Source organism: Sphaeramia orbicularis, chromosome 13 (assembly GCF_902148855.1).
Source record: "Sphaeramia orbicularis chromosome 13, fSphaOr1.1, whole genome shotgun sequence".
Lineage (NCBI taxonomy): Eukaryota > Metazoa > Chordata > Actinopteri > Kurtiformes > Apogonidae > Sphaeramia > Sphaeramia orbicularis.
The window spans coordinates 40,808,979-40,833,230 of NC_043969.1; the positions used below are offsets into that span (position 1 = coordinate 40,808,979).

General features: G+C 34.0%; 1 protein-coding gene across 1 annotated transcript in view; it reads right to left on the reverse strand.

The window, feature by feature from the left end:
- Positions 1 to 24,252, reverse strand: part of cntn5 (contactin 5) — a 513,272-nt gene that overhangs the window by 196,506 nt on the left and 292,514 nt on the right. The window contains exon 8 of the mRNA XM_030151777.1: positions 8,532 to 8,634. Coding sequence (XP_030007637.1) covers positions 8,532 to 8,634 — 103 coding nt within the window. The remainder of the gene's footprint in view (positions 1 to 8,531; positions 8,635 to 24,252) is intronic.

Here is a 24,252-nt window from a genome sequence, read left to right on the forward strand (position 1 = left end):
AGGACCATTTTGCAGCGCTAAATCCAAAAATGACATCTGTTTTTCTCAATCAGGTCAGTTTTTTTTGCTAATTTGATTTTGAAAAATTTGATCTTCTCACAAAATTGATTACATTTTTGTGACTTTATCAGTTGATTTTTTATATAGTTCTCACCCAAAATAGGTTTTAAGAGAAAAAAAATCATTTGATCACTCGATTCCTGTTAGGTACAATGGTGTATTCACTGCAGATGGAGCAGAATACGTCAGGCTTATTTTTGCAAAATCTTCTAGTCGAAGCCATTTCATTCACCTGTAATATTAAAAAAAAACATTAATCATAAATTGGCAAAAGTAAAATCTTCAGAACTCGTCTATTGCAAGAAATATGAAAGAATTTTGTATCATATGATGTGAAAATGCCCATAAATGTAAGCAAAAATGTTAAAAAGCCAATATGTAGCATAGTTCAGAAAGTTGACCTGATTGAGCAAAATTAATGTGATTTTTGGATTCAGCACACCAAAATTATCCTAAATCAGCTCAAAAAACTTCAACAATAAATTTGTTGTTGACCAGTGTAATAAACTAAGGCGTAATATTGTTGACATTGCACTTATTTTTTTTTAAGAATTTACAGATTATTCATGTTTGTTCATGTTATGTTTGAGTACAATACTAGTACTTATTTCACTCAGAAGGTATTATCCTATTATTTATGTTATTTTACTGGTCCGGTCCACTTTATATTGTATTAGGCTGTATGTGGCCCCTGAAGTAAAATGAGTTTGACACCCCTGTTATAGTGGATTTATATATCCTTTTAAATGCACAAACTGAAGAAGACATTTTAAAGTTCCGGTCCAGATTATTCCACAGATCATTCTTTGTGTGTACTTCAAAGATTTTGCAAAAACTATGATCTGCTGCATCATCGTTGTTATTTGCCCTTGACTGTGGCCTCTAAAGTACTGCCACCGGTAAATACCACAACACAATCGCATCAAGAAGCTGCGGCATTCGCACACAAGAGTCTTGTGCCCTGTCTTAGCTCATTGTGCCATCATACATATTGATCAACAGCAGAACAAAACCGATTTTAACTTCATTTCCAGTGCTATATAAAGACTGGCATTTCTTAATAGGGTGCATTGATAAATCATTCATCTCTTTGTAAAAGGGTAAGTCACTAGCGTCGCTGTCTGACTGAAAGCCATCAGGCACAAATTACTTCACTGTGGGAAGCACCAGGCAAGGACTCAAGCTGTTTGGCATCTTCTGCAAGCCTCCAAAAGCTCCTCTTTATACTATATGAGGCAAAACTAAGGCTTGTGAGATTATAATGCAGTGTCTATATACTTATGAAATGGCTTACCATAATGTGGGTAATTAATTGAAATCAGGGTAAACAGTGATGAGGTCCTGAGTCATCTGTAGATTAGAGATTGTTTGTACTAAAGATAGGAGTCGACAATGAATAATTCAAGCAGAATAATTACAAACACAACTCAATAGCGGGGATTACAGATGATGTTGTGTGGTGAAAATTATTTATTGTGATGTTAAACAACATTTCAACTTAGTCAAGAGAGGAAAGAAGACTGGAAGAGTTTTGCAGTAATTTTCATCGTCAACCTACAGATTTCTGTTACAGTTACTGGAATTTACTCCTTAATTACAAACAATTTTAAAGGAAAAAATTTGTAATATTTATATTTCACCTTTTCTACTCAAACATTGCCTAAACTTGTCACTATAGGGTCATAAATGCATAGGTGAAGTCTCCTATCAATGCCCAGTACTGCTCCTGATATGCTAGCGCTAATGCTAATGCTAATTGCTATTGCTAGGTGCTGTGTGTATTAGGATGGATAAAGTGTAGAGCACAGGTGTCAAACATGCGGCCTGGGGGCCAAAACCGGCCCGCCAAAGGGTCCAATCCGGCCCACGGGATGAATTTGCAAAGCGCAAAAATTACACTGAAGATATGAACAATCGAGGATGTCGAAGTAGTTTTAGTTCAGGTTCCACACAATGTGATCTCAACTAAAATAATAATAGTATAGTAACGCATAAATAATGACTCCAAATTTTCTGAGTTTAATGTGAAAAACGTAATATAACATGACATCTATAAATAAGCAATGACAACTCCAAATTTTTCTCTTTGTTTTAGTGTAAAAACTTACATTAAATGATGAAAATATTAACATTTACAAACTATCGATTTACAACAAAATGCCAAAAACCTGAAATTTTGAAAGTGAAATTTTAACATTTTTCTTCCTGTTATTAAATATTTTGTGCCTTTGTAGATCCAATACGTAATATACACGTATAAATGGTAAGTTGAGGTGTAATATTGTTAAAAATGCACTTACTTTTCTCAAGAAATTTCTTTCTTTTTTTTTTTTTTTTCAAGTTGTTCGCATCATTTTCGTTTGGAGAGTTTGCAAATGTACATATTTTTATTATTCATTTTTGATTGCACTCAAACAAAGAGGAAAAACTTGGAGTGGTCATTATTTACAGGTTATTATGCTATTGTTTTACTGGTCCGGCCCACTTAAGATCAGTTTGGGCTTAATGTGGCCCCTGAACTAAAATGAGTTTGACACCCCTGGTGTAGAGAATGAATTTCCCTACAGGTGTAATAAAAAAGTGTTAATATTAGTTTGCCTTAACCTCAAGCATAATGGAAATGGAAACGCTATTTTTTAATACTAGTAGTAAATATGACTGAGTGGGCTAATCAGCTAACTGTTACAGAACAAACAATACTTCTGCTTTATTAGTTGTGTAATGTGGCTCATTATACTTTTAGCAAAACAATTCAGTCCCATTTGCTACAAACCAGTTGACATCCAATGGAAATACAGCTACTTTAATGTAATGCATGTGCCTATTGTTACACCAGGTAGGCTTATTAGCATCTAGCTAGCATAGCCATTGCTTTACACTGTTGCAGACATAGGAAGTAAACAAATTCAAATCCATGCTGGACTTGAAATGCTTCTTGTAAACTAATAAGTTGGAAACATATGTACAGTCATAAGCAAGTTTTGGCAGTGACACAAAATAATACTTTTCACAAATAGGTATTAATTCTTCGAATAAATATGATTTATTTTCCCCTCAAAGTCATTAAATATTTATAAGTGTTCTTAAATGTGTCTTAGAGGAATATGGAAAGAAAAACTAAGCAGCAAAGCGTCCAAAACAAAATTTGTGTCACTGCCAAAATTTTGGCCATGACTATAGTTTATAAAGTTATAAAGATACTGTTATTAGATGGAGTTGATTTATATTTTACTGTGTTGGAGTAAAAACTGAGCAGCAATATAAATTAAATGCCAACACTCCACATGAAGAGCTTTCACCTGAACTAATGGAAACAGTCTTCAAATCTAAAACGAAGTTGATATTAACATGTAATATCACCGATTAGTGCTGCAACAACGAATTGATTAAATCGATCCAAATCAATTCTTAAGAGTTGGCAATGAATTTGGCAGTCGATTCATTGGCTCTTGAACACGTTAGTAGTGATTCATGCCCACACACTGTGTAGTGGAACAGAGGAAAACCAGAGCAGCAGGGCTGTGGCTTCGGATGCCGGGCAGCCCCGTAGTGCGCCGTTTATCTTACAAAACTTGAATATGGCGACAAAAATGGCCAAAATCCCACGGTGCACTATGTTTCGGGCAATCGGGGCTGCTGTGGCCACTGGGAACATAATATAAACCTAGCTTGAGATGGCCTACGTGTTGTGATTACTTTAGCCCGCTAGCTAGTTATTATTAGACACTATTGTCATAATTATATAATTTTCAACCATCTCCGTTTATCAGGCCACCAGACTAATGTTAGCTATCGTTGACTGGAACTAATACATACAACGCTAGTTTGATAGACTATAAATGGAGCTTGTTGAAGACTACAGTATAAGACCATAACAAGTCTAGGTAGCGGGCTAGTGCTGGCTAACTATACCCAAAGCCTATATTGCTTTGGGTTAAATACCAAACTTTCAGAATTGAGTCTTTTGTGTTTATCCGATGAATCAATTAGTTATTACCTTCGCCAAGGAGGTTATGTTTTTGTCGGCGTTGGTTTGTCTGTCTGTCTGTTTGTGTGCAAGATAACTCAAAAAGTTATGGATGGATTTGGATGAAAATTTCAGGAAATGTTGATACTGGCACAAGGAATAAATGATTACATTTTGGTGGTGATTGAGGGGGTGGGGGGCCACTGATCTGCCTTGGGGGAGGTCTGCGCTCTCTGAGTGTTACTAGTTTTTTTTATTTTTACCTCCACCAAGGAGGTTTTGTTTTTGCCAGCGTTTGTTTGTCTGTCTGTCTGTCTGTCTGTGTGCAAGATAACTCAAAAAGTTATGGGCGGATTTGGATGAAAATTTCAGGAAATGTTGATACTGGCACAAGGAACAAATGACTGAATTTTGGTGGTCTGCGCTTTCCGAGTGCTTTTCTAGTTTATTTATTTGCACATCATAAACAGCAAGAGAAAAATAAAAAATAAAAAAACCCACCAACATTCAAACAAGTAACATTATTGTGCAGGAGTGGATAGAAGCCAAAAAAGGCTTATATGAATACCATTAAAATAATCAACAGATTTATCAATTATTAAAATCATCATTAGTTGCAGCTCCAAAAAGACCTGGCTCTCATAGATTTACACTGAAAACTTCTAGGAGTGACAAACTAGTGACTAGTTAAACCCCCTAATAAGTGTTGTGGTCCATCTCTTTATTTTTCCTCCACTGATAAGAGCTGTTACAGTAATTGCTTTAGTTTTGGTCGATGATAATTGTAAAGATGTGGAGGTCATTGGAAAGCTGAGGGAACATGGACAGGGAAGGATAAACATAATGTACCTGACAATCACAGACTGACCACAACCTGAAGGTTTAGCATCGGACTGATGTCTACAGACGCCAACGGAAACCCTGGAACTATAAAATTAACATAATATAGAAGGCAACCACAGTTATTGAAATGACTCATCAAACCACAACTCATAAACAGCAAATGAGTCGATTTCAATGTTGCAACGTGGGCCCAAAACTATAAAATTATGACAAATGAAGTGAATATAGGGAAATGTGTTTCTCTGTTAGATTCAGCAAATATTGCATTCACTTGTGTACTGTTTGTTCTGCTGTGTGGACATTTCATATGGAGAAAAACATCCTGAATTTATGCACCTTCTCCCCTCATAGAATAGAATAAAATAGAACAGGTAACAATAGAATAGAATAGAATAGAATAGAATAGAATAGAACAGGTAACAGAATAGAATAGAATAGAATAGAATAGAATAGAATAGAATAGAATAGAATAGAATAGAAAACAGAACGGAATAGAATAGAATAGAACAGGAAACTGAATAGAAAACAGATTAGAACAGAACAGAACAAAAAACAGCATAGAATAGAATAGAATAGAATAGAATAGAATAGAATAGAAAAGAAAAGAAAACAGAACAGAATTGAACAGAAAACAGAATAGAATAGAATAGAAAAAAAAAACAGAATAGAACAGACGTCTTCAGTCATCGTCTCTTTTCATCATAACTCTACATATATGAAACCTTCTTTGTACTAAAGCAGAGGCTGATCATAAAAATAGCACAGAAGTAACATAATGTAGGACTGAACTATGAAGGAAAGTGAAACTCATAAATCCACACCCACCCCAGATCCCACCTGCTGCTGTCATTATTATACTGTTCTTTTAACATTGGGGTGCATAATGCATAGTGTGTGAAAACACAGAATTGCATCTGTGCAGAACCAGTCAGAACTGTGTGACATACAGTCCTGAAGTGACACTTGATGATGAGTTACTACCTCAGTCCTCCAAGGGTCAATCTGACCAAATCCACTTCAGTTTTTCAGAGAACTTGAACAACACTTAAGATGTCAGCGAAGGCATCTTAAACCGCTATTGGAACACAGGAAGGATGTCAGGACAAACAGAAGCTTTGGACGACAGCTCAATTGCCTGCCATGTCAAAACACATCTTACCTGTCAGTCGACGGAGCTGTAATTGCTGTTAACCCTCAGAGACTTTTTTGCGATCCTGATCTGTTCTAGTTTGGTTAGTTTTTTTGGTATTATATAGTACCAGTCAGCTTCAGATGACAAATACAGTCTTATTCAGGAGAAACACAGTCAGATTAGGTTCGTTTTCAGTTGAAATTTCACATTTTCCTCATAGCAGAATGAATGAATTTATGAGAAAATGCAGTGGATATACATGTGTAACTTGTTTTTGTTTTGAAAGTTGTGTTTTATGTCACATCTCACAGGCCCCTGGACCAAAACCTGCCCTCCAAAGGTTCCAGTCCGGCCCGCGGCATAATTTTATGGAGTGCAAAAATTACACTGAAAATTGTAACAATCAAGGGTGTTGAAGTCGTTTTAGCCCAGTGTGACCGAAAGTAAAATAATAGTCTAATAACCCTTACAATAAAATGAGAACAACCTGAAAATTAAGTACAATTTTAACAATATTCTGTTACTAAATGTTTTGTGGATTTGTAGATCAATTAAAATGTCCATAGAGCCCACATTCCACAGTGGATGTGGACAATTTTGTGCCAGATACAAGATGTGGATTTAAGCTACAGGTGGATCAAATTGGAGTCTAATCAGAGTCCTTTTGAATTTTTTATGAATTTTTGAAAATTGCTCAATGATGAGAGATAGGACAATCTGAGATTTTCTGACCCTGCTGTGACCTTGAACTTTGGCCTACTTGGCCCAAAATTTAATGGGTTGGTCCCAAGGCCTAGGCCTATCTGTGGGTACAATTTGGTAAAGATGGTTGGAATAGTTTTCCTGTAAAGTTGCTAACAAACAAACAAACATGCAAACAAACAAACAAACACACACACACACAAAGTGATCACAATACCTCCTGGCGGAGTTAATGAAAAGCTGAGAAACTCCACTTTACATTTGTTTTGTAAAGAAAATGGGTAGAATAATTTTTTCTAAAAGTTGCTCAACATTTTTTAGATCTCGTCAATTTTGCCATAGATAATGATCTTGATCTTCAAGGGTTAATAGGGTTTTTTCAACCTTTATTAAACCAGATAGAGTCCCATAGAGATTGAGACCATGCAATAGAAGAATAAAGGTTTAAAACACATGTAATAATACATTTTAAAAAACAAACAAACAATAATTTGATCATTTTTAAAGTGCCATTTAAAAAAAAAAAATTAACTGCGAATTTAGGTGAGGTGTTTATGGAATGACTTCTCATCTCATCTCACGATGATAAATAAACAAATCATCGCATCTGTGATATACACACTTGTGTTTTTTCAACATTTAATAAATATCGGTAAAGTTTTGTCCAATGGAAAAGCGACGAATGTCGATCTATCTATCTATCTATCTATCTATCTATCTATCTATCTATCTATCTATCTATGGGTAAGAAACCAAATATGGTGACTTTATTAACCTTGATTTTATACATAACAATAAAAACCTTTGATCAGTTTAGCAGCTCAGTTCAATTTAGCAGCAAAACACTTTGTGCAAAAGTGGACTGCATAAGAACAGTAAAATAAAATACGAATATCACAGTGTTAAGAAAAAAGTGAACTGTACAAGGGCTTCAGAATAAAATATTAACACACATGCACTACTAAGTAATGCTAGAACTCCTGACATGAACAAAATATACAGAAAGAATATACAAAAGCTAACTCATACAAAACTACTACTACTACTACTACATACATAAAAGCTACTTATACAAAAGCTACAGATGAGAGATATGTACAACATATAGGATATATACAGGTATATAAAGAATAAGCATTACATTTCAGATTCTCGGACCTGATTCTGAGTGTATCAGTGGTGATGGAGTGATGCTTCGGGGGGTGTTGCAGTTAATGTCCGAGTCTCAAAATCACAAAAAACTCCTTTAACTTAAAAAAGCTTTTAAAAGGTTTTATGTAGGAAACGATCAAACCCCCCAACGCTAACTTTAGAAACTGCTGTACTGTAAGTGCTTTAGACCGGAGTCTCTGTGGACAGAAGTGTGTTTTCCCTCCTGGCAGGCAACTATAACCAATTTAATTTTTTTTTTTTTTTTTTTTTTTTTTTTTGTAGACATAACCTTAGCTCTCTACATTCATACGGGACCCTGAAAGCACCCAGGAAACACAGATACATTAGGGCCCTCAATTATAAGAACACATGTGTCCCTGGGGCTGAATTCCCCATTCAGTCTGCCCCCATGCACTAACACGCCATCCAACAGTCGAGCTGCACTTCTCTACACTCACTTAACATCCTGCCTCAAGACAAGATACGGCTGGTTCCCCCATTCAGGTAATGGAATAATGTAATTTAAAGAAGAGCGAAAAACACAAGGAGTATTATCTAAAAGATCTCTCAGCGGCAGCGGCAGCAGAAGGCTGTATTTTACCCATCCTGGTTATTAATATGATATCGCTGTAATAAACTACAGTGTATTTGTGCAATATGTCTTTGTTTACTTACTTCCCCAGAGCGAAGCACTCCAGTCTGACAGTGACTCCTCTGGCTGCGAGAACAGATGTGGGGAAATGCACTTCAATTTTGGGCTCATATTCACCCATGACACCTGCAAAAGGTTAAGAGAGAGGAATTGCAGATATTAGAAGCAAGCAGACTGAAACTGCTACTTACCCCCCATTTCCCACCATTCTCATCTTTCTTCCATTTATATTTGCAGTGTTCTGCACAGAAACTGAGCATAGTGTTTTAGAAATAATACCCATGCCCTCTTTTTACTGGAATTATACTTGTCTTACAAGATCTAAGAAAAAAATAAAGTAAAACAAGTGGTTCCAGGCACAACAAACCCCGCCCCTCGCATGTATTGTAGCTTATTTTGGCATCGATCCAGCTGATGTCATCATGTCGATGCGTGTGCTGATGTCAGCATATCAACTGCCTCTATACAGGGTGGGGAAGCAAAATTTACAATGAACATTTAGTTGTTTTTTCTCAGCAGGCACTACGTCAATTGTTTTGAAACCAAACATATATTGATGTCATAATCATACCTAACACTATTATCCATACCTTTTCAGAAACTTTTGCCCATATGAGTAATCAGGAAAGCAAACGTCAAAGAGTGTGTGATTTGCTGAATGCACTCGTCACACCAAAGGAGATTTCAAAATAGTTGGAGTGTCCATAAAGACTGTTTAGAATGGAAAGAAGAGAATGACTATGAGCAAAACTATTACGACAAAGTCTGGAAGTGGAGGAAGCAACAAAAAACGTACCAAAGCTTTTATTAAAGCTCTCAAATCCAAAATCCTAAAGGATCCAACCAAATCCATGAGAAAAATGGCAATTGAACTTGAGGTAGACAACAAGAGCGTTAGAAATGCAGTAAAATATGATTTGAAGTTAAAATCTTACACAAGAACACCAAAACACTTGTTGATAACAGCAACAAATCCAACTTTAGCAATTTTTGGGAATCATGTTTATGGCCGCCTTCTAGCCCAGATCTAAACCCTCTGGATTCTGCTATTTGGGGCGTTTTAGAACATGCTACCAATAGAACATCACACAACAATGTTGACTTTCTTAAAGATACTATTAAAGAAGAATGGGATAAGTTGTCACCCGAATATTTGAGGAACACTTTCACAAGTTTCAGGAAGCGTGTGAAGGCAGTTATTGAGAAAGAAGGAGGACACATAAAATAAAAACATTTTCTATTATGTACATTTTCTTGTGGCAAATAAATTCTCATGACTTTCAATAAACTAATTGGTCATACACTGTCTTTCAATCCCTGCCTCAAAATATTGTAAATTTTGCTTCCCCACCCTGTATATGTGCCAAGTTTGAAATAAATTGAAACAAAACTGATGTTTTTATAGACATTTGAAATTTCGCCCATTGTAAGAGAAGAAAAAACAATTTTAAAAAATTCATGAAAAATTTGAACTTTGACCTACTTTTCCCAAAACATAACCACATCTATTCTGTGTAACTGGCAATTGATAAACCCAATTTGGTATGAATTCAACCAATAGTTTTGTTGCTACAGACATGTGAAATTTCGCCTATTATAAGTAAATGGAGGGGGGAAAAAAGATGTAAAAAATGCATAAAAATTGAAACTTAGACCTACTGTTCCCAAACTGTAATGAAATCTATTCTGGGTCACTGGCAATGTATAAATCCAGTTTGGTATGATTCCAACCAATAGTTTTGCTGCTACATACATTTGAAATTTCACCCATTATAAGTAAATGGGAAAAGAAAGAATGCACAAAAAATGCATAATTTTTTTTTTTACTTTGACCTACTGTTCCCAAAATGTAATCACATCTATTCTGGGTCACTGGCAATCTATAAACCCACTTTGGTATGAATTGAACCAATAGTTTTGCTGCTAGGGTGTTAAACAAACAAACAAACAAACAAACAAAAACAAACAAAACCAAACCAAAAACAATACCCCTTGCCTTCCCCTTTGGGGGTGGGGTAATAAAATGAAAAAGCACCCAGACTCATACGACGACCTGAAATAAAACACACTTAATCTTACTTTACTGGAAAAAGCTGAAATTTAAATGTTATATTTCAGCGATCTTGTTATGAAATGCAAATGTAAAGCATATGAAGTACTGAAGAATATAATAATAATAATCTTTATTTACAAGAGTTTACAAAGTACTTTGGCAGCAAACAGGAAAGTCATCCATCCATCCATCCATCCGTAAACCCAACCTTTTTTTTATATAATTCATATTGAACTTAATTTTTTTCAATCAAGAATAAACTACTTTTCCTTTAAAAAAGTCCATACCAGGTGAAAAACAAAATGTTGGAATATCAGCCTTATTCTACAGTGGAAGCCCATCGACTTCTACGCACAAACCACCATTTGTTACTTCACATGAAAAAAGGCAAAATCCTAAAAGGCCAGTGATATCCCGAAAAGAACCCATTAAGATGATATACTCCCGGTGACAACCAGGATACATATTGTGTTGTCCTGAAGAATTAGAAAGCCACTCTACCATTTGCAAACACACGGCGAAGGACAAAAGTGATAACGTGTTATCAGTCTTGCTAAGTGCCACTATGACTAACACTTTGGCTCGAAGTCACAGCCAGAGGACATGTTTGCTTTTTTTGTTTATTCGTCTGTACGTTAAGGTGGCCATTTATATCCATTTGCCAGGATGATATGTCAGACGGCGTGGAGCAAATTTAGAGTAGAAAAAGGTAAACACTTTCATCAGGGATCTAATTACCTATATCTGTCTTAGTAAATGAAAGTCCGTGCTGTGAATGTGAATATTACAGGAGCGCGTCGGGGTCTTTACAGAACAAAGTGAGAACGCAAACTCTGTCATCACATGCCAACACCACAGATGGACAAGCTTGCTAAAGCCCCGAACATCACATACCGGAGCACAGCAGACTGTACGCGGCGCTGACAAATGACCGGCGTGACATTTGAGAAACCATAATTACACCTCCTACGTGTACCTGACACTTTTTATGTGATAAAAATGTACGCCGCGAAAGAAAGGAGTGAGGTTATTGAATTGTGGCCCACTATGTATGGAAAAGACATTTTATGATATTTGTTCCAAAGAACTTTTCAATTTCAATCTCATTCTCAACATTTATGGCTCCAAAGCAGCCCTTCGCATGTAATGAATTTGCAATATTTCAATGGCTCACGCCCCCGATATATCCCATATTCACAGCGGCTGGACTTGATAGAAAGGGAAAGAAATAGTGTCTGCGTGAAACATTACTGATTCTTTTCTTTTTTGTGGTGAATTTTATATTTTATGTTCCAATTTCATTTACTAATCACATGAAAATTACTTTCTTCTGTTGCGCTTTGAAGCAGTTTGTCACAGTGATAAATGTTAGGAGCTGTCTCTTAGTAACAGGAAAGACAGGGTAACTTTGAAACTTCGGTCAAAAATAGAAAAGAGTGGTAACATATTATTTTAGACTTTAGAATAAAACACAATAACCTGCACATAAGAGTTGATACCACTCTTGATTATACCTGATGGTAATGTTTAATGCCTTCTGTAGTCATGTTTCAAATGTCTCCCTGAAGATGCTGATCTTCCATCTATTCAACTACAGTGTTACACAAAAGATCATTAACCCATAAACACCCAGTGTTACTTTTACGTCAGTTCCCAAATGGAATTTTCTCTATATTTAACCTTTCTTAAGTGATTTATCTCTATGTATTTACAATATTATTCTGTCTTTTCCATTTTATTAATATAAATTATGTATTTTCCTAACCCTTTCATGCACAAATTATGAGAACCTTAAACAAATTTTTTTCCTGAGTGTTTTATTCCTCTTTAGGCATGAAAAAAACAATACGATTGAAAATTTTCTTCTGGGAAAAAAAAAAAAAATTTGAATAATTTAAAAAATGTAAAAAAAAAAAATACATTACAAAAATAATAATAATAATAAAAAAAAAATCTTATGAACCTATTTTTCATGAAGTTGCAAAAATGTCCACTCAGCTGGACACCACGCGTTTAATTTTTGACACACAGAAACATGTATTTACTGATAAATTGTGTGAAAACTATGGGGAGGGCTTGTGATTCTGGAGGTTTATGCTCAGGAGAGATCTACATAATGTTACCAATTCATGTCAGAAAAGATATGTAGTGTCTTAAAACTTTAATAAAGATATGTGTAAAAAAAACAAACAAACAAAAAAACAAAAAAAACAACGAAAAGAACAACATAAATCCATGAATATATAAGAGAATAGCTGTAGAATAGCTGTCCACTGGAGTGACCAGTATGCATGAAAGGGTTAATTCACTGATCATGTAGATGTTTATAAAAGCTCAGATTAAAGTTGAGGATTATTATATCAAAAACCGAGAAAACTGCAGTGAAAAAGTGACTTTTTCGGGAAAATATGTCATTAACCCTTTCCTGCATGATGTCCACATAGTTTAAGCTCACTTTCCAAAGGGTTCTAAATATAAATATATATATATATATATATATATATATATATATATATATATATATATATATATATATATATATATATATATATATATATATATATCTCCAAACCACATGGGGGCAGTCTCTACAGACCCTAAACAATACAATGAAAAAGTATCATCTTAGTTTTAGAATTTGGACGGCTCTGTGATCATATAAAGTTTTTGATTGATTGATTGATTGATTGACATCTTTATTTTGATCATGTAAATGACAAACAGAAATGTAAATAAATGATAATCAGGAGAATAAGAACAAAACAAAATGGTAACTTAAAACTGTAACGCCTTAAGCCTCAAAATTTACATGAGCGAAAAAGACTAAGAAGAAGTATACACTTATGTAATCCTTCCCCTTGTTAACCTAAGACCAGCTATGGGTTTTCTGTCCACAAGAGTTTCACAGATTTATACAAACAAAAAAAAAAAAGAAAAAAAAAAAAGAATAAACAACCCTAACTGTCCACCGCAAAGGACATTCCATAATTAAAAAAAAAAACGCATCTGAAAAAACTGTTGCATCATGATGTTTCCAATTTAAGGAATTATTTGATTAAAAAAAGCCAAAACTTGGGTCTCAGGAGGTTGAATATTTTCTTAATAAAACCATATTTGAAAAAAAAATTTAAAAAAATAAAAAATTCAAAATCCATTTCAACTATATATATGAATAACATAAAAATAAAACCAATCTAAAAAAATCTAGATAGTTTTTTTTCATAATTCATGCATGAAAGGGTTAAATAACTGAACATAAACCCAGTGTCTCCATCCACTGTCACTGATCCAACTCCATGGGTTTTACTGGCGAATCAATGTTGTAGAAGATGACGGTGTTTCCATGGTAACTACGGAGCCTCTGAACATCCAAATGGGTCATATCTGATGACCATGAAAAGCTGAAAAACTGTGTTTTACGTCAATTATTTACATGTATTGATAGAATTAGTGGATCAACAGGTATTAAACATCTTAGATCAGTAAATGGTTTCCGTCTCTGATGGATGTTTGGGTCTTTATGGGTTAACATTTCACAGTAATGTTCTTCCATACCAGATAATCTCTTGTAGTTTGGGTTTTTATTATCGCTGTTTTAACGACAGCAGGATGTGTACAATCCAGACACACAGAGAGCAATAAACTGTTTTGACAATGTCACTAAAATAAAGTTGGTTAATAAAAAATCCTGCTGACATCCAATATGGCTACAGACCCAGGCTCTTCCATAATAATTTACAGTGTAGCGCAGCAAACATGACCATGTGGAGATGACATGTGCCTGCAAACATTATGTTTCATTGATGTCACTGTCAGCGTTAGAGAGGAAATGTCTGGTGACAAAAATAACACCATCGCTATTTCAGTCCTGCTGGTGCGATGAATACAGAGTAGTATGGAGAAGACCAAAGGGAGATGGACATGACACTGTGATGGTTATCATTAAAAATAGTCTAAGATGATGGAAAAGGTAATTAGCAACTGGTGATAAATAAAGTTTAACTGTATCTTGATTGGAACTGGGGTACATTTGCCACTTGCATGTATTAGTAATAAATAAGAAATCTATTTTCTTATTTTAGTTAATTACTGATGGGTATCCGTTAGTAGAGGAGAGGGTACATTTTATTTATTAACAATGACTCACAATAAGATAAGATAAGATAAGATAAGATAAGATAAGATAAGATAAGATAAGATAAGATAAGATAAGCCTTTATTCGTCTAATTGTGGGGAAACTTCCAAAGAATCATTTAAAAGAATCATTTATATGTATCAGATGAGAATATGTTGTTGTTTAAGAGATAAACATTCAAGAGCATTGACAGAAAACTAAACAAGAATAAGATAAGATAAGATAAGATAAGCCTTTATTCGTCTAATTGTGGGGAAACTTCCAAAGAATCATTTAAAAGAATCATTTATATGTATCAGATGAGAATATGTTGTTTTTTGAGACATAAACATTCAAGAACATTGACAGAAAACTAAACAAGAATAAGATAAGATAAGATAAGATAAGATAAGATAAGATAAGATAAGATAAGATAAGATAAGATAAGATAAGATAAGATAAGATAAACTTTAGAAAATCATTAAAAATCATTACATGTGAAAATGTACAAAATATCTTAATTCAACTTTATGGCCAACAGTGTTGTTTTTACTGTTGCTTTTATCTGTCTATCATCGCCTATTTATCATATGTTGGATTTGCACCGTATTTTACTGGACTTTTTTTTTTTTTTTTAAATCAGATTGTTCTACATTTTATTGGATTAGCAGTGTATTTTTATTTTCATTCTTTTTTATTTTGCCTGTAGAGAAAATGCTGCTAAATTGTTTCTCATTGTCTTGTAACAGTGACAACAACATTCTCTTCTCTTCTATTCTATTCTATTCTATTCCATTCTATTCTATTCTATAGGTAGCTCACTCTGTGCTAATGTGCTAATGCTACTTGCTAATGCTAATCCTAGATAAATCCAGAACCTGAGATATCTCACAAGGATAATAAAGCAACTTATCCTTTAACATTTTATTTGTTATCCATGTTATGGGGTTTACAGTGTTTGCCCGGGAACATGTATAAAATATACATCAGAGGCATAAGGTGATTCATGTTAAGCTAGCTGTAGTCTGGAGAAAGAGTGAGTATACTGCTTTTTTTATTTTATTTTATTTTATTTTATTTATTTATTTATTTTTTTATTTCCAAGTGCAAAAGTGTGTTTTACTTACTAAATAACAACATGAAACAGAGAGTTGGTCGGCAGTAATGTCAGAGAGGCAGTAAAAATGGACCAAACTATGGCAGCAAAGACATGCTAACAAATGTGTAACTAGCTAATAATGCTAATTTGAGAAACCCTTATATGCCATTTTAAATATGTGCTATATATGTATGCTATATGCTTTTCTAGGCATTAGGGTAGGTTTAAGAAATATTACGCTGTGATTTACAGATTTTGTGCTTATGCATATTTTAATATTATTCTCATGAGGCTTAAGAAGAAGCAGCGATAAATGACTGGATTCGTCTAGATCAGGGGTGTCAAACTCATTTTAGTTCAGGGGCCACATTCAGCCTAATTTGATCTCAAGCGGGCCAAACCATTAAAATAATAGCATAAAAACATACAAATAATGACAACTCCAAGTTTTTCTCTTCATTTTAGTGCAATAAAAACATTAAATTATGAAAATATTTATAGTTACAAACTATCTTTTCACAAAAAAGTTGTGAAAAATCAGAAAAATTGTAATTTCTTAAGAAAAATAAGCTAAATTTTAACAATATTATGCCTCGACTTATCACTTGTACATGTGCATTACACACAGTGTTACACAAATATAATATTGTTGAAATTTTGAAGTTTGGAATGTGCAACTAAAATAAGAATGTCAACAAAATTATGTGTCAACTTATTAACACAACATACAAATCGGATCTACAAATCCAGAAAACATTTAGTTACAGACAGAGTATTGTTAAAACTGTACTTAATTTTCAGGTTGTTCACATTTTATTGTAAGGGTTATTAGACTATTACTTAGAGCTGCAACTGATTAATCGATTAGGTGATTGAAGTGAATGCGAAAATTCCCAATTCGATTAATCGACTCGAATTGATTGAAGGGAAATATCCTATTGCAGTTTTCCTGAATTGAAGCTTCTTTGTGCGTCACAATAAGTGTCCGTGTGAAACACAACAGTGGAACCAATGTTTAACAGCAGAGAAATGAAGGAAACAAAGCTTTGATTCAGGAGAATTGTGGTTGAATGATTTTTTTGGATCACTTTGAGTCGATTAATCGGTTGCAGCTCTACTATTATTACCTCCGCCAGGAGGTATTGTGATCACTTTGCTTTGTGTGTTTGTTTTTTGTTTGTGTTTGTTTGTTTGTTTGTTTGTTTGTTAGCAACTTTACAGGAAAACTATTACAACCATCTTTACCAAATTGTACCCACAGATAGGCCTAGGCCCTGGAATGAACCCATTAAATTTTGGGCCAAATAGGCCAAAGTTCAAGGTCACAGTAAGGTCACAAAATCTCAAATTTTCCTATCTCTAATCATTGAGCAATTTTCAAAAATTCATAAAAAATTTCAAAACGACTCTGATTAGCCTCCAATTTGATCCACCAGTGGGTTATAACAATATTTTATATCTGGCACAAAATTTGTCCACATCCACTGTGGAATGTGGACTCTGTGGACATTTTAATTTAACATTGAAAATCCCATTTATGACACATTTTTCATTATAACTCACAAATATCGATAGGAATTTAATATAATTTGATATACACATGACTGGTAACAAGCTTCAACTTTTTACGAAATATTGTTTCGCACCATTTCTCTTCCGTTACGCTCTGTTGACTTTTCTTATTTTTTCTGCACTATTTTCAAAAAATTATACAAAATGCAATTCGTGAAATATCATCATGAAATTTGTTTGGCACATCCATAGATTAAAAAGAAACAGTCGATCCACACATGCACACCATTCGGGGTGCTCGGCGGAGGTTTGCGTTCTCTGAACACTTGTTTTACTTTAGATCACATTGGGCTAAAACCAGTTCAACACCCTCGACTGTTAATATCTTCAGTGTAATTTTTGCACTCCATAAAATCATACCATGGGCTGGATTGGAACCTTTGGAGGGCCAGTTTTGGCCCATGGGCCGCATGTTTGAGACCTGGGGTCTAGAGACTGTGTTATTATCAGATGGTACGAAAATCATAGATGGTAAAGGTTAATAATGAAAGATTCACTATTGAAAAGAAGATTATCCTCAGGTATTAAGAAAACAAAAAGAACATAATAACAGAAGGAAAATACACTGGGAAATAAATAAATATGCTCATTACCTCACAACTACTCATTTTATAATGGAAACAGGTGAGACAAAAAGCACAGAACTAATAACATTAAATAAAACTAAAAGCAGATGGTGCACAGCAGACATAAAACATTATATGTTAATTACACGTACATCTATTACTCTTATTAATAGCGGCTGGCAATGGCTTTGTCCCAGTCGACCACAGTATTAACTTCAACCCTTCTTTAACAAACACAGGATTTTGCCTTCCTTTATACAACTTAGCACCAACTTAGCACCTTCACAAGATGGAATAAAATTAACAGAGAATTTCAAAACTAATTAAATGACTTCTTATTGGACAAATGGTTGCTGGACTTGTTATTTTTAGGCTGCTATTTCCGGCCGCTCTCCCTTCTCTAATTTTTTACCACATAGATAAGGTAATAATATTTCCAAATTGGCATGAAATTATACAATTTAATAAAAGTGCAATTTTCTTGCCCATAATTCCCCACCTGTGCACTCAAGTCTTAAGCAAAACTTAGAGAACATGGTCTAATAGCCTAAAATTATCCTGGAATGAAAATGGAAAATAGTTTTCATTCAAGTATCATCAAATGTTCTTGGAGGAGGACGCCCAGATCCCAGGAAAAAAATATGTGAGCCAGGTTTTCTTCATGATCAAAAAGTATTAAAAGCAGTTACTAATAATACTTTAACTCATATTATGTATTTTTATCCTAAAATCCTACTAATATATTTAATTTTGACCAATAAGATTAATAACAAGACATCAAGGAGGACGTTTAGTTTAAGCGAAAAAGATTAAGAGTTGAACATTTAGTCGACAACTAAAGGTTATTTTAATACTTGTGATTAACTTTTTAATCCTATTTTTGTATTATTTCATGCTATAAGTATAGTATAAGTGTAACAATAGATAATTTATACACAAACAACTAAAAAAAGAAGAAAAGCTATTTATAGGCATGGACGCTTGAAATCTGATCATATTTTTGTGTGTGTTTTTTTTTTAATTAACTACACCAGGTTTTGTATCAATAATTTAAATATACAAACAATAACTTATGACAATGACACCAACGGCAATAAAATGTCTTTAAATTGAGTCAAAATGAGTTGATGTTATTAAAAAGTCTCAGATCAAAATGAGGTGGAAATAATGATGGAGTGTGACATTCCTTCTTAGTTTCATCCATTGGTTTTTATTGAGCTGAATGGAGCCCAGAGAGGCAGATGTTATAACTAACATCATTCTATTATTTTTGTGCAGTCCCAATAAAGGAATGTTGGGATTGCACAAAAATAAGGTTATGATAGTTATGAACTAATAGATATGAACATTTGAGCAGGATCTTAAACTGTAATGTCTGTAAAACAAAGTTATTATCGTTAACGAAAACTAACAAAATGGTGAAAACTAGAATTGTAAAAACATTTTCGTTAACTGAAATAAATAAAAACTATAATTAAAAGAAAAAAAAAACGTAACTAACTGAAACTGTATTGTGTGCTCACAAAACTAACTAAAACATACAAAAATTATGGATAAAACTCCTTTCATTTTTGTCTTTGTTAATGTCGGATTGATATGAGATCGATTTATTTCCCTCAAACAATTTCAGCCACTGGCACCATATATTTAACGGTCCGTCACTTGTGGTTTAGAGTCAGCTTTTGTCCCCACTCTACCTGGAAACGTGGAGACTAAAGTTGGTAGAAAGCAGCAGAGTCCTGTCTGGGATTTATGTGAATACGACAGCGAAGAACATAAAAGATAAAAAAAAAAAACCTAAAACTAAACTAAAACTAAGCATTTAGAAAATAACAAAAACTAATCAAAACTAGTAAACCTGCTCTAAAAATGAATTAAAACTGAATTAGAGAGAAAAAAAAAGCCAAAACTAAATAAAACTAAACTATAATGAAAAATCCAAAACTTTTATAACCTTGCTGTAAAACATAATTTAAGTTTTAACACAGGAACATTTTGTGATATAGCATTCGATCCTGTTGTGATCAAATAAAAATGTGTTCAGTATTTGTGCATATTTCTGGTGTAATTCAAGTCTTCCAGGAAATAATCATTTTAAAAAAGACACACAAAAAATTTGCCTTTTTAATAGTATCGTGATATATCGTAGTGTGATCCTAGTATGAATGAATGAATGTTTTTATTATTGTGTCTTGCATAAAGAACATGCCCAGCCCTTACATAGGCTTATAAGACACCAAAAATACACACCAAAAATCAAATACCAGACAATAGGCACAATAGATATGAACAAAACAAAATACTGACCTATTTAAACAAACACATCTGCCACTTTTTCCAGGCTTTACAAACAAATAATGCAATAAACAACCATTTCATCTGGTCATCATCAGTGCTCCAGAACATATCAGGATTTCAGATATACATATCATCAAACAAAGGGGCTCTCAGTTTATCATATAGAGGACAATACAAAAGTAGTAGTATTGCGATTTGTATTGTATTGCCAGATTCTTGCCAATACACACCCCTAGCAATAAGGACAACAATATTCCTAGTGCTGCTTTTATACATGCAATGCAGTGTATTTTCTATGTTAAACTGTTGCTGCCAAGTTGATGTTTCTTGTATCTCAAAGGGACTTGTGTGGCTAAAAACAGCTTAATGAAATGTGTGTAGTTCTTTTCAGACCAAACAGATACATCAGACATTTAGTCCATACTTCAGCGCTTAGCCCCGCTCAGCTCAAGGTGCATTGCAAACTGATGATCAATGGCTTCCAGCAGTGTATAATGGAGCCCAGATGCTTGTTTTGATTAAGAGAGTCAGGGTTGGAGCTGACAGTGGCGAACCACACACAGATCCAGCCTGAACTGTCTACTGTGTAGTAATCGCTGGGTTTTTACGGAGGCACAGATTGCGGCGTCTGATTGGTCGGACTCCAATGACTGAGGGAGCAAACGGCACGGGAACATTTGGATGTAATCTGCGAGGTGTGCCAATGCAATTTTCGTCATTTTAGACCCAAATTCGCCATGTAGAAGGGCCGCTGAACATCATGAGATTTGCAAAAGCGGGAGATGCCAAGACATTCTCTGGCATAATGGACCTGCAGCTGTAGAGATGTGATCCAGCCAAGTTGTGCAGCAGGTGACAGTCCATCCATCACACACATCCAAATGAGAGCAATGGGATGAAAGAGCGGAGGTTTAAAGCTCAGGCCGTACAGGTTAATAGTAATGAGGGGGAACCGAGATTTGGACATGATACATATATGCAGGGAAAAAGAAAGTGTTGGTGGAAAAATGGAGAATAACACTAAAAAACAAACAAACAGTCTTTCAGTAGTAGCTCAAAACAAAAGGTACAGGAAGATCCAGCAGGATTTCATCCAAAGTTAACAGAACATTTTTAATAAACAAATAAAATAAAGTGAAAGATTTAGAAAGTGAATAAAGGAAAAATATTAAATTTGAACTTGACTGACCGGTCAGTTGGCTAATTTTATTGGCAGCCATTTTTTTTCAGCTATATTCAGTTTCATTTGTGTCTTTTTATCTAATACATATAATATATACTATTATACATTATTATATCATATTGGTCAAAAAGATGAAGGAATGAATGGGTGAATATTATATTATATTATATTATATTATATTATATTATATTATATTATATTATATATTGCTATCGGGCAGAAACCTCTTATGTCCAAAACAAAACAATTATTTTTCAGGAAACTGGAAAAAATGATATATGTTCTAAATAAATGAATGAAGTTAAGAGACGTGGTCACAAGCTGTTTTCAAAACTTTTCATTGGTTAAATATTTGTAAACTTGTCAGGCCAACATGAAAACTGACCAATGGAATAGTGTTATGACCAAAAAAAGAACAAAAATGGACTTGCAATGTTTCCACCCAACAGCGACACCATTATATTATATTATATTATATTATATTATAATGTCGCTATCGGGTAGAAACCTCTTATGTCCAAAATGGTTATTTTTCAAGAAACTGGAAAAACTGTATATTCTAAATAAATTAATAGAGTTAAGAGATTTATTCACCAGGCGTTTTCAACACTTTTCATTGGTTAAATGTTTCTAAAATTGGCCAACATGAAAACTGACCAATGTAATTGCTTTATGACAAAAAAAGACTAAAAATGGACTTACGAGGTTTACGCCCAACATCAATTATATATTAAAAATAACATATTTTTGTAATTACATTTTGTGTGCAAATTATATACTGAAAAGTGCCCTCTTGCACTGATAAGAAAAATAAATTAAATGGTCATTCGTTAATAAATGATCCTTTCATCAACAAAAAATAACTATTTAATCACTCAAATAAACTCATCTTGAATGATATAACATAGAAATGTTCTTAAAATGTTACCAAAGCTTAAAAAAGATGATTTACAATCAAACTAGGAGTGTTAATTTTATTATATAAATGAATTTGTGTGTTATATTTCAGCATTAACTCATATTATTGATTCTGTATTCAGTGCATGATGACTTATTTAATGTATTTATTTTTATTTTTTTTTATGTCAAGTACCCCTTGGGCTTCTTCCAAGCACCCCTGGGGGTACATGTACCCCCATTTGGGAAAGACTGTTCTACAACACCGACTCACCGGTAAAACCTTTTGAGTTTGATAAATGACAGTGGATGGAGACACTTGGTTTATGTTCAGTTATTTATATCTTTGCTGAAAAAGTCACTTTTTCTTCAGTTTTCTGTTTCTAAAATAATAACGCTCAACTTTAATCTGAGCTTTTATGAACATCTATGTGATCAGTGAATTAAATGAAAGATGATATCGGAATTTTACTGGAAAAACACAACATAAAGAGGATAATACTACAATAATTAGTGATAAATTATGCAAAAAAGGTTAAATATAGAGAGAAATTCATTTGGGAACTGCCACAAAAGTAGCTCTGGGTCTTAATGGGTTAATTTCTGTCCAGCGTTTACATCAGCAAAGGAACACCTCGGCCATTTTGGACTGAAAGTATTTCTCCAAAAAGCATCTATTTGCGTCTTTGAGCTCATTGACCTGACGCCATGTATTGGAGCAAAATTCATCCAACATCAACAGTTTGTCAAACGTCCTATTGGTTATATCTCCACACCCTAATATTACTTCTCCTTCAGTTGTTAATATCGACTCCAGAAACCCAGTATTAGCTGGGCTGTACTGAAAGAAAAGTTCCCTGATGTGACTATAGACAGATAAAAGGCAGCTGCATCAGAGCCAAAGCATTTAGAAATTAATTTATCTTCCCACATATTGGATGGAAAAATATAACAGTATTGATATTTGCAAAAATGCTGAATAACAGATTAGATAATTGGCCGGGCAGCTAATCTGTCTACGCTTAATAAGAAACTGGAGCATTGATTTGTCTTACACCAAAATCAAGCTCACATACTAAGGTAGGGGTGTCAAACATGAGGCCCGTGGGCCAAAAACGGCCGGACAAAGGCTCCGTTCTGGACCAAGAGATGAATTTGGAAAATACAAAAATTACACTGAAGACTTTAACAATCAAGGATGTCAATATCATTTTAGCTCAGGGGTCACATACAGACCTATTACATTTAAAAACTGGATTAAACTGCACAGACGTTGATACTGTGGCCTTGTGTATATAGAGTTTATTTTTTCTTATTTTCGTTTCTTTTTACATTTTATAATTAATTGTATCTTACATTTAGAATTTACTAAAGAGACTAAATCAAAAAACTCATTGTATGTGTTTATGTACTTGGTGAACAAAGATGATTCTGATGTTATCGCAAGTGGCTCGGTAACCATGGAAACGTGGCCTGTGCTGCTTATTTACCAAGATGCAAAAGTACTGTATAAACATCACATGACCACTCTGGTGGAGTCACGACCAGTAAAATAACAGCATAATAACCTATAAATGATGAAAACTCCATATTTTTTTTAATCTTGATTATGCCGCTGCCCAAAGGGGAGGCAAGGGGTATTGTTTATGGTTTAACACTTTAGCAGCAAAACTATTGGTTTAATTCATACCAAATTTGGTTTATAGACTGCCAGTGATGCAGAATAGAACTCAATACATTTTGGGAACAGTAGGTCCAAGTTAAATTTTTTAAAGAATTTTTTAAACCTTTTTTTTTTTCCATTTACTTATAATGGGCAACCTTTTAAACATCTGTAGCAGCAAAACTTGGGGTGAATTCTTACCAAATTGGGTTTATAGATTGCCAGAGACCCAGAACAGATCTGATTCCATTTTGGGAAAGGTAGGTCAAAGTTAAAATTTTGAATGAATTTTTAAAAA